This window comes from Apis laboriosa, unplaced genomic scaffold (genome assembly GCF_014066325.1).
Source record: "Apis laboriosa isolate Shangri-la unplaced genomic scaffold, ASM1406632v1 scaffold68_cov148, whole genome shotgun sequence".
NCBI lineage: Eukaryota > Metazoa > Arthropoda > Insecta > Hymenoptera > Apidae > Apis > Apis laboriosa.
In genome coordinates, this window is record NW_025224135.1 from 956,234 (window position 1) to 969,193 (window position 12,960).

The following is a 12,960-nucleotide window of genomic DNA, read 5'->3' on the forward strand; positions in this document are numbered from 1 at the left end:
CAAGTAATTTTAGTTCATTAAATTTCATATAAAAAACCACATGTAGAAAATAAAACATAATTTCATAGAAAATATCATGAGTTGGAAAAAGAATCGTTCGAAAAAAAATCGCGGTATTCAATGAAAAAAAGTGCTAATTATATTTTTAATTTTGATTTAATTTATTCTAGATAGTTACAAAAGTATCATTGTTATTTAGATTAATTTAAAAAATAGTGATCTTCAAATGATTCAACGCATATTGTTGAAAAAAATCCAATATTATCAATAAAGATATCTTGCTACTATATATAAATAAACTATATATTTCCATAAAGTAATATTTCTATTTAAAAAAATTGATTTAGATTAATGTAGAGTATGAACTGAATCCATTGAAATTATTTATATTCTTAATAATTATTTCAATTTTTAAACATAATTTTTATAGTGTTATTTTTTTTAATATATATATTTATTTCTTATATTTTAGAAAAAAATCTGAATTCATATTTGTATTATATTTTTTGTTTTTATTAATTATGCACAATATATTCAAAAAATTAAACAGCTATTTTCGAAACACCCTGCATCGCAAATCGTGCAAAACAAACTTTATTCTAAGACTCGGAAAAAATTTATATCATTAACTTCGTCGATTGACTGTCTTCTCGCCTATGACGAATTAAATACATATTTACTCCTATATATATATATTCTATTTTCTCTTTGAAACTTCTATAAAAATAATAAAATTATTGAATTTTCAATCTATTAACTGCTAATTTTTTTTACTTCATAATTAATTCTTAATTTTAATTAATCTTCAATCGGTTTAAAAATATGTATTTCAAATATCTACAATGTATACGTGTACAGAGTGTTAATATGTTCATGGAATATTTTTGAAGGATCGATTCTAAAGATTAAAACAAATAAATATATAAAAATATTGGTTAAGATATATGCATTATAATTGAAGTTAGCGTTAAATCAATTAAGATGGAAACAAAATGTGACAATAGTGTAACGGAAATATTCTTATCTTATTTCCATTTCGTTTCGTTTAACTTCTAATTACTGATATCTTAATAAATAAGCTTCAACTACATTTCTATACTAACTTTTCCATACAAACTTTTGTATTTGTTTAATATCTAGAATCGATTGTTTAAAAAACTTTATGTTAACATCCTGTAAGTATATGGAAAAAAAAATATTATATATTATATGTATACGATATATTTAAATTATGAAGTTGTTATGAATGATTGATATTACTTTCTTTTTATAGTCTCTAAATAGAAAACATGGCGGTTTATAAATTAATATTGTGTAACATTGTTATTTAATTTCTATGGATATCTCATCTTTTTTTAGATTAATACCTATATATATATATATAGGTTTAATTGTAATAATAAGTATTTATTTGTAAATTCATTATATTTATTCCTTGTGTATTTTATATTACGCTATTATTATTTTATAACAATTGTATATTTATTCGGCCTCTTTTAATGGATAGTGCATTAAAAAAAAACAACTTTTACTTCCTCAACTACAATTATAAACTTCCTCAAAAAGGAAATTGCCACAATTTAAAAATAATCGTATCTATATGTTCCTTAGTGTAAATACAGATATATAAAATTAAGTTGTATTTTTAATTATGATTTGGTAGGAAAAACATAATTTTACATAATGAAATGGATTTTGCGTTTTCATGAAAAATATTAAAATATTGAATAAATAGATCCATAAATAATTTAATACTAAACAGTCGTCTTCTTTTTAAGTATTTATTAAAAAAAAAAGTATTATAAATATAATAATTTCTGTAAACGAATAAGAAATGAAAAATAATTACACTCATTTCTCGACTTACACGAACTTTTTGTACATATCATTTACAAAATAATACATTTATATGAAATTATTATTGCTTAAAATTCTTATTTGATCATTTTTTATTACATTATTTCGATTTATTAGTTTATGCATTCGATTAGTTAATTCTCTAAAAAGAAAAGGCTGATCATTTTGAAAAACAATAATTAATAAAATTACAAAAATTAAATTTGTTTTTTCTAAACTTTAATTATTATTGTTTTTCTATAGATATATGAAATTACAACGTACAAAATACAAAGACTTTTTTTTAATGTTTTCTTTTAGCTATTTTTAATCAAATGAAAATTTGAAGAATTAATATTTCGTGTAAATCAAAGAAAGTGTATAATGAAATTTTATTCATAATAAAAAATAAATTTTTTTTTTAGAGGCCTAAATATTGTATATATTTTTGCATTATTTATTTCAATATTTATTACATTTTTTTAGTTACCTTACAATATATTATACAATATATTATATTGTTAATAAATTATACATCTTTTCTTAATTTAAACAACATATAGAAATTTGAAATTTTCTCTATCACATACGATGTTCTTCCTTGTAGTAAATTGTCTTTGTGTAGTAAATTCATTTTATCAAAATTATATACTTTTTTATAATATTCAAATTTATTCAAAATAAATATACATTAGAATCTCTTATTATAATAGATACTTTCTTATATGTAATACAAATGTTGAAGTATATATACATACAGATTTTTTAATATTGAGAACTTCGTTGTTAGGCGAGATCAAAACCGATAAAAGTCTTGCCTGGCTGCATGAAAATAAAATGAAATACTGTAAAGCTAAGTTAATTTAATTCAAACATTTGTGAATTATCTTCGGTCTACCAATTGAGAATTAATAAATGTAATTCAATTTGTTCAAAAAGCGCACATTTAGATTGTAATCTTTCTTTATTAGATAGTATTAAGCATTCATTGCATATATGTATTTCGCAAAATATAATATATTTTTAAGATTTTGCTCGTATAGACTTTATTCATTCTTACCAAAAGAAATAAGATTAATTAAAATATATTTGTCATATTATATCTTGAATCACATATATTTAAATGTTAAAAATTTTCAAATTTTATACAAAGAGAATAGAAAAAAAGTTAAAAAAAAAAAGGATAGAACAAAGTTTAATTATATTAAATGAAAGATATACTTACATAAAATCATACATATGTATATACATATAAGTAACGAGTATTTTTTCATTTTTTAACGGGACATGTACTATAAATCAAATTTATAATATTCGATTTAATCGCATTTTCCGATATAACAAAATAAAATTTGAAAATTTAATGTGAGTCGTAATAGATAGATTTTTGACTGTATTGAGATTTTATTTCATTATTTATATCCACATTTATTTCTTTCTTCAAATTCAATGGCAAATCATTCCATACTGATAAAGGAACAGTTTCTGAAAAATATTATAAAAGTTAAAAAATATTTTATAAAGATAAAAAAAATTTTTTTTAGAATAATGAATGTTTTTGCTACAATTAATTATTTTTGTATTAATTATCACTGACACATTAAACATGAATAAAATATTACTTCAATTATTATGAATTTAAATATAGTTTAAAAAAAATTGTGAAACAAAATTCCAATCTGAATACAGATCAAGACATCACTTTTTTTTTCTTACCTTTACACACATATAACAAATTCGACCAAGTAATCTTTTCTTGAGAAAAACAATAAACACCTAATTTTCCTCCTTTCAAAGTCGAATCATAAACGTTTCCTGAATCTGCCATTATTTGTTTTCCTTGATAAAGTCGGAACCTGATCAGACCTATTTTAGGTCTGTGTAATAACTGCCACCTATATGACGTTCTTTCTTTCCAGCCAATTTTATTTGGATCATGCCAAAGAATTTTTACTTGATTTATTGTGTTCTCATTATGCCAGAGACTATTTCTGAGAATTTCACCGGGACCAGTATCTGAATCGACAAGTTTTAAGTATATTCCTGGATCACCTACTGCTCTGAACGGTGTTGGAACCCAATATGGCTGATGAGCTTTTTTCCAGGCTACAATGTAGAACCTACGATTATCTTGGTAAGAGAATACGAAACCAACAAAGTCATCGTCTCCATCATCATCAACAAAAAATGTACCCTCGAAATCTACGCCACTAAAAATGTCCGGTCCTGTTGCAAATAAGAATTAAAAGTTACAAGATGAAAGATTTCGGAATTTTTTGAAGTATTTAAATTTGCATTATTTTGAGTACTTATTAAATATTTAAAATAATTTAAATATAGATAAATCTTGTAAATGATATGATGTAATATGATAATAATTTCAAATTTTTTAAAAATGAATATCATAAATTAATATTTTAATATTTAAAAAAATGTATATAAATATTAATATATTACCAATGGCAATTCCAGGATCACTATTCACAAGCTGTTGAATTTCTGCACCATCATTGTGTATTACCCAGACAGGATCTTCTTGAGCTGTACCAAATGGGTCTAAAGCAATTGTAGTATATTTCCTGAAATCTGTTGCCCAAATCAAACTATTGTTAGGACAATTATCATGTATATTTTTTACGGTATCGTTATCATAATCATGCCAACAAGCATCTCCGATAAAATTATCTGCAAATAAATTCTTTTTATACATAAACTGATAATGATTAACAATGATATTTTATTTTTCAAACTTTCAAATCCATACATTCAAACAACACGATTCAATGATGTTCTTGTACTTACTATGTGTATGACGTTGATCTGGATTATATACATAAGGACAATTATCATTTGAATTCGGTACACCATCATTATCCATATCATTATCGCATTCGTTTCCTATACCATCATGATCATCGTCATTTTGTCCTGAATTTGCCACATCAGGACAATTATCTCTATCATCTTGTACTCCATCTCTATCTCTATCATTATCATTATCGCAATCATCACCTACTCCATCGCCATCTTGATCCAATTGATTCGGATTGTACCTGTAAGGACAATTATCGCATGCGTCGCCTATTCCATCTTCATCTATATCATTTTGATTTAGATTTTTTATTTTTTGACAATTATCCTGATTATTCAGAATACCTGCAAAATTATATCATTCTTTGTTTTTATTTAATTTATGAAATGTATATCAAATAATGATATTCAAATTTCTTTAATTTTTCAATTTTTATATACAAATATTATTTAAAATAAAAAGAAAATCTTTATATTATTTTTTAAAATCTTACCATCATTATCGATGTCAGGATCACAAGCATCGCCAATGCCATCATCATCAGTATCCTCCTGCTTCGGATTTCTTATTCGAGGACAATTATCGCAAATATCTCCTACTAAATCAGGACCATCATTATCACTATCTTCTTGACCAGGATTTGAAATGAAAGGACAATTATCTGAAGAATTTAAAACACCATCATCATCAGCGTCCGGATCACATGCATCGCCTATGCCATCTCTATCTGCGTCTTCTTGTCCGCTGTTTGGTGTTAATGGACAATTATCCATACGACAATGCCGATCACGACAATGAAGATTCCTATCAGGAATTCCATCATTATCTCTATCTACGCCACAAATTAGGCCATCTCCAGTCCATCCCACACGACACTAGAATTATATTTTTATGTTTCAATCATCTATAACATCTTTGACATAATTAAAACAATATTAAATAATATATAAATAATAAATAATATTAATAATTTTCTTACTCTGCATGAATATACATTAGTATCTATGCAAATGCATTCAGCGTTTACATCGCAACGGGTTATTAAATCTGGACAAATGCTGTGACTAGGATGGCAACCCACTGTTTGATTTCCAATGAAACCCGCCCTACATGCACCACATCTATATGAACCCTAAAATAGCGAAAAAAGATGGGATTTAATTAATTAATTTATTTATTTTAAGTAAATGTATGAAACTTATTACTTTTTATCAAAAAATTATGTTATTTATACATAAATGTATAAATTATATTACCTCTGTATTAATACATTCCATGTATGGATCACAACCTCCATTGTTATTTTCGCATTCGTTTATATCTTGACAAATTTGTTTGCGACTCATTGCAATCTCTAAGCCAACTCCTTCGATCATTGTACCAGTATATCCTGGTGGACAAGGATCGCATCTGAACCCTGGACGAAGATTGGTACATTGTACCCCTAAAGAGCATGGTTGTGCTAATTCACATTCGTTTATGTCAATACATACAGAACCATTACCAGCGAATCCATTTGGACAAACACCACATCTGGAAATCATTATATTTAATCAAAAATTTTTTTTATACTATTAATTTAATGTTTTGTTTTATTACCTATAAAACGGTGGGTCAGAAATCAAATCACATTGTACTTCCGAATAACATGGATTAGGTTCACAAACATTTTTAAGCTCACAATGCTTGCCATTACCTATGTATCCAAAGGGACAACTTCCACAACTGAAAAATTTTAAACAATAAAATTATAAATAGTAAAATATTAATGTGAAAGAGAAAAAGTATATAGATTCATTAGATGCAGAAAGATTTTATTCCAATGGTAAGAATAATTCCCAAGCATATAAATTAATGCCTACTTTAGTCATTTGGAATCGAATCCGATTTTTCAGAAGACATTTTTGAAAGTCATCGATATATATGAAATAGATAAAAATCGATAGAAATCGATGTTAAATTTCACTTAGTAATTATTTCATTTGTTTATGTTTATGTTTATGTTATTTGAAGTTCACTCTACAATCCTATTTATGAGAATTGAAAATAGCGATAAAAATCGTAAAGTAGGCACTTACTATAAATATCCGATAATATATAATATATAATAACTTTAGTTGAAACACTGTATGGTTACTATCTTCTATAATTATTATATTCTTCACGATTACGTGGATATTTAATTTTACGTAATTTTAATTAAACCTAATTTTTCCTATCTCATGACAATATTCAGATATTAGAAAAATTGTTTCTATCTGGGTATCTCATAGATAAAGAATTCCATGAGATAGCTCTGTGTCAAAGGATTAAGAAAAATTATCCGCATATCATAGGAAATAATTTCATAGAATCTTCATTGCCAACAAATATTTAATATCCAATTCATCGATTTTATTCTTACCTATATCTATCCGACTGATTATAGCACCTGACTCCTTTAAAGCAAGGATTATGTGCACAAGTAATTTTCACGCAACGATATCCATCGCCGGTATAATCTGGCGGGCATGGTCCGCATTGAGGTCCATGTGGTGTATCACGACATTCCGTGCCAGGGAAGCAGGGCGATTTATAAGAGCAACTAGGTGGTGCTGGCGTCGTAGTCATCAACGGAACTGCGGAATTGCCAAGATCAATTTCTTGACAGGATATTGTAATTTCAAGAATTTTTTCGGTTGCTTGATGAATTTCTATCCGTCAGAATTTTTTCGACATTTTCTTAACATTTTTCTCTTTGCGAAATTAAATTAAGACTCGAAATCCGTTTTAACTTCTTAACCCTCGAACGATCAATTTTGTAATGATTCAACCGATTCTGGATTATTATATATATGTTAGTAAAATAATATATTATTGTATTATTAAATGATTGTTACTAAAAATGATACTAGAAAAGGATATTTGGAAAAAAGAAATTAAATTTTAGAAAATTATAAAATGATCTAAAGTAAATCGTTCGAAAGTTTAAGATATTATTTAATCACTAAATCGATTTTGTTGTAATATACTTTTTTTATTCTAATCAATCAATCTTTTTTATTCTAATTTAACGAATTAATGAACTATAAAAAAATGTATAATAAAAGTCAAAAATGAGTAGTACATTATTAGTAAAAGACATATACATGTGTAATGTTTTATTTGAAATTTATTTCAAATTGCATATTTACCACTCACTTTTGGCTCTCACTTATGTAATTTAACGCTTTTCTATTATTTTCCCGACAATTGTACTTGAACTTTATGCAATTTAATTATTTGATTTATTAATTTTAACTGATTTATATGATTTAATGCGGATGTGGATTACAAAATTTTAAAAGACTCATTTTTTTTTCTAAATTTTTTAAGATCTTCTTATTATTTTAATTTTAATTACGTTTCACAATTAAACGTAATGAAATATTACTCAAATAAAAAAAAGTCGGAATTTCTTAAGAGACAACATTATTCCATTTTGCAAAAAATATTCATTTATTGCAATGTAAGGCCATGTTATACATTTATGTAGATGATTTTTCATCATCTATAACCAATATTATTTGTACACAACTAACGTCGTTAATTAAAGAAATTGTCGCGAAGTAAACGATCAAGAAAAGCGAAAAAAAAAATTTAAGAATGAAGAAACAATGAAGAATCAAGACATTTTCTTGTCGATTAAATTAATTCTTTCAATACAGCAGAACTTCACTCACCGGGCGGTTCACGACAAGCTGCACAATTTTCGATTAATTGGAAAACGCGATGCGTTTCCAATCTCTGAAAAAATACATCTAATTAAGAACAATCTATTAAATATTGAATATTGAATAATTTTGAATAACGTTATTACTCACGTTTAATTCGATTTCTCGCCAGATTTTTTTGGTAGCTCCAATTAATTCGTTCAATGTTTTTACTATCTGATTATCTGTCAGACAAACTATAAAATCATATTTTTTAATTAACCTATTTAAAATTACTTATATATTATATATTATTTAAATAATAAATTCTAATTATAATGTAAAAATAATTTTTTACTTATATATTATTAATATTATTCAAATATTAATTTATAATTATAATATTATAATTATTATTTATAATAATTATTAATTTATAATATTAATTAATTCATTAACTTTAAGATATAAGATTAATATGATAATATAATCTTAAAAAATTATTCTAAAAAAACACTATAATTATAGGCAATTTTATTTTATTGCAAATTTAAATTCAATCAGCAATAGAAATGAAGAAAACAAGTGTTTTATTAGTATCATTAATTTTTATAGATTGAGCAAAAACATAAATATTTCATAATAATAAAGTAATTTCTAGGCGGTAATTTTTTACTTAATTAATCAATTATAATAAAAAAAAAGATATTGTAAAAATATCATTAAGAATAAAAGATAGATAAGACGTTATTTTCTTATTATGCTGTTAATTATAAGAAAATTAAAAAATATTATTAAAAATTGTTTGGTACATAGAAAAAAATATATTTTATTTCTAACTTTATTATTAAAAAATTAGTTTATAACTTATTTTTTGCATGACTAATCAGATATATAGAGTGAATCACAAAAATCAAAACATTTAAATATTCTCATTAGATTGATGAAAAATTGAAAATATATATTAATTAACTTCAATTATTTAAATCTAAGAAATTGTTAATTCATGATAGCAATTTTCAAGACATTTTATATTTAAATCAAACGAGCAAAAAAATAAAAACAATCTTCTTATTTGACAAATAACTAAAGAATACTCGATTTACTTAACCTTTTCACTAAGATATCGAAATACTTTCAAAGTAAAATAAAATATTATCAATGCTTCGAGCTTTTTGTTTTTATTATTAAAAGATTCTGTAATAAAAAATTTTTCAATAGATTTTAATTTTTTAAAATAATTCTAAATTATAAAAAAAACTAAATATACACATGTATAAATTCCCGAAAAAGTTAAATTTTTCCAAAATGAAAAAAGTATCACGAATTCGCTCGTTTGATCAATCGAATGATTATATTTCTAATAATCATTCAATTACAATTTCAATAATCGTATTCCCATATATTTGTTTAATACACTTACCTCTTTCATCCAAGGATTGAATCCCTATGTCTCCTCTTCTTGGAATCCTTTTATGATATATATTAATTGGTTGATTCAATATATCCGATTCATTTAAATTACTTAATACTTCAAGCTTTTCCTGAATAGGTTCATTGAAATATTTAGGCTGTTGCAAACGTTTCATTAGACTCGAAAAATCTTGGTGATCGAATTCAAGATACTTATTACGATCGTTTTCGTGCTTATATCGATTCGATCGATCTCGAACAGAATGACGATTTGATTTCGAATTCTGATCTATATCTTCGAATAAATCAATCGTTTCATCGTGATTCGATCGATGAGCATGATGATTTTGCTTGTTTTGTAAATTTATACGAGCAGTATTGAATGAAGGTGTCTCGAAATTGTTACCATCGTCGATCGATCTTAATTCTTGAGATTCTGTATCCGTATCAGTCAAAGTGCTAAGACAATTCTCTTTTTGCAGAGCCTCCATACTTCTTGCCAATGGATATATCTTTACTTGACTCTTCCTTTCCCTGAACTGAAAACATAATATCCGAAAAAATATTCTTATTATATTTATATTTAATATCAATTTTATAATATCAATTTTATATTATAATATCAATTTAAAGTTTTAGTTAAAAATAATCTTAATATATAAAGCAACGATAAAATATTACAACTAGCAAGAAATAATATCATTCCTAACAAGTTTATTTTCATGAAATATATAATGATCTGTATATCAATTAGTCTTGATGAATATTAAATGAGGAAAATTTTATTTTGCTCTTCTGTTCCATCATCAATCACATGATCATCGTTTTTTTTTCTTACGTGCATATCTCAAACGGAATTGTAAGAAAGTGGGCCGTGTACATATATGTATTTAATAAGGATGGAGCCTAAGCGAATCGAAATCAATTCACTATGCTTAAATGCGTTGCACGAGTTAGCAACTGTACGTAATAAAAGCGAGCAGCCTTGGTTAGCCGGCCATATTTGGAAAGACATCATCCTACGGCATCTAACGTAACCGATTCTAACAACTGTGAAATTCTTGTTGAAAAACGGAAAAAAGAAAGGAAGCATTTATTTAATAATATATTTAATCATTTATTCTTCGACAAAATAAGATATGAAATAACGTTAAAAAAAATAAAAAAATAATGAAAAAAAAAAAAAAAAAAAACGATAAGTGCACTTTTTTAAAAAATGAAATAAAAACGAAATAAACTTTTTTTAAAAATGAAATAAAAATAAGATAATGTGTATATATATATATATATATTTGATGTATTTATGTAAAAAATTTTATAATTTCTAAATTTCTATAATGTTTTAATTAAGAAACATTTGTTGAGTTTTCAAAATTTAAAAATTTTTCGAGATTCAAAAAGTTTCAAGTTTTTTTTTCGAACATGGAAATTATTTTTTCAATAAAAACTCACCGCTTCTATAAGAAGAAGGTTATCTTCGTTATTTGTTAATTCACGGAAGGTTTTCTTCAAAGGTATCACGCCTCGATAAATGCAATCGATGTAAAGAGCCATTCGAGCTCCTGGTTGAGATTGATGGACCAGGAAAATTACGTTCTTTGATGGAAAATTCGAATTTATGTTCAAATTGTCCATGTTAATGTACTGTGCTATGCGATGGCCAGCTTCGTCGATATTCTCGAGGATTACTGAAATATGATTATTGTTTCATAGTTTCTTTTATATCTGTAAAAATGATAAAATGAAGTTCTGAAAAAAATGAATTATTATTGAAAAAGATAATGAATGCACTTGTAACAAAAAATGTTATTTCATAAAGATTTATAAGTAATGACAAGATGAAAAGAATGAATTTACGTTTTTAAGCACTTTCTTTTACCTCGTTTTGCTCGTCTATCGAGCATAAGTACCATTTTCGATTTTTCATATTTTATTGTAAGAAGGACTTCGACCATTACTTGAAATTGTTTCTTTTTCGATTTGATGTTTGAAAAAATAATCACAAAATCGTCGTTCCATCTTTCTCGAAGATTTTTCTCCAGATCTACAAAACATTTGTAAAGAAAAGCAATATATTAAATGATAAATATAAATATTTAAATTTCAAATTCAATAGTTTCTAATTGAACGTAAACGTGAAAATAGTAATTTCAAATTAAATGTTGACTGTGAAAACAATTTATTGCCCTGTGCGTGCCGTTATCGGGTTTTTTGTCAACTTGCAGGGAGACTGGTTTGCAATACCGTAAATATCTTATAAGAACGTTCAACAGTATTTTGCTATACTTCGCTTTTCTTTATTTCCAAAGAATCAAATAATAAAAATAATAGCTTAAAATTTTAAAACAAATTGAAATTTATTATAAATTAGAATTCAAGGCTTTGATTATGAATTCAAAATTTGTGTTTTCAATTAAATTAAATATTTACACAAACAAAACAAAATTAAATATTTTATAAATTTTAGAAAATTTTATAACAACAATATTAAGAAATTTAAAGTTTTAAAACATTTTCTTATAAATAAAATAAATTTAAAATATAATATCAATATCACATCTGAAAAAATTAGAATGAAAATAAAATAGAGAAATTTTTCAATCGTTGTATATATTCTCAAAATATAAATAAAATCAAAAAATTCGATAATTTTTATATTGAGATTAAAAAATTTTGAATCATTTTAATTTCTTTCAAATTTCCATCATTATATACATATATAGATATAAATAAGAAATTCTTATAAAATTTAAATAAATAAATAAAAAAAATGAAAACATCAAAATAACAATATTATCTTACCTTCATCTCGTGTAATGCTAGAATCGACAACATAAACAATGAAAAATATCGTGATAATCAATGTTATAATAACACGCATTTTAAATCACTTATTTGCAACTTTTACGATCATTCCATTTTATATCTATTTATTAATTTTTTTTCTTCGTGTTTTTTTGCCAATCGATTCGAAACGGTACGTATCGATGCTGAACAAACAAATAGATCGCGGAACGTTCATCGACTGAGACAAGGAGGAAAGGCGTTCTTTGCTTTTATAAGCACCCACAAGGATTTCTTGAGTATGTACAAAGTAAAGATAAAATTATAAAAAAAAAATTATAAAAAAATATCGATAATATCGAAATGTTATTCGATATATCGATAATATCATTAATATATCATGATGAATAAAAATAAGATAAATCGCAAGATATTATTTGTAAT

General features: G+C 24.8%; 1 protein-coding gene across 3 annotated transcripts; it reads right to left on the reverse strand.

The window, feature by feature from the left end:
* Positions 1-3,076: 3,076 nt before the first annotated feature.
* LOC122718664 (cartilage oligomeric matrix protein) lies at positions 3,077-12,739 on the reverse strand. 3 transcript variants are annotated; one of them, XM_043943894.1, is made up of 15 exons: positions 12,535-12,739; positions 11,612-11,776; positions 11,185-11,420; positions 9,743-10,271; positions 8,491-8,576; positions 8,350-8,413; positions 7,053-7,242; positions 6,248-6,373; positions 5,905-6,181; positions 5,628-5,780; positions 5,142-5,523; positions 4,639-4,992; positions 4,294-4,521; positions 3,553-4,062; positions 3,077-3,321 (listed from the first exon to the last, which is right to left on the reverse strand). In XM_043943894.1, exons 1-15 carry the CDS (start codon positions 12,611-12,613, stop codon positions 3,197-3,199), a joined length of 3,504 nt encoding a protein of 1,167 aa, XP_043799829.1. In that variant the 5' UTR covers positions 12,614-12,739; the 3' UTR covers positions 3,077-3,196. The 3 variants fall into 3 exon arrangements, with proteins under 3 accessions (XP_043799829.1, XP_043799828.1, XP_043799827.1); XM_043943893.1 differs by having other exon boundaries at positions 7,053-7,266; XM_043943892.1 differs by having other exon boundaries at positions 7,053-7,290.
* Positions 12,740-12,960: the final 221 nt, after the last annotated feature.

Coding starts and splice junctions, on each gene's coding strand:
- LOC122718664 (XM_043943892.1), bottom strand. CDS start 12,613: ATGCGTGTTATTATAACATTGATTATCACGATATTTTTCATTGTTTAT. Junction 5,781..5,904: donor TGGAATGTATTAATACAGAG/GTAATATAATTT, acceptor TCGCTATTTTAG/GGTTCATATAGATGTGGTGC. Junction 4,522..4,638: donor AGATCAACGTCATACACATA/GTAAGTACAAGA, acceptor ATTTATTTGCAG/ATAATTTTATCGGAGATGCT.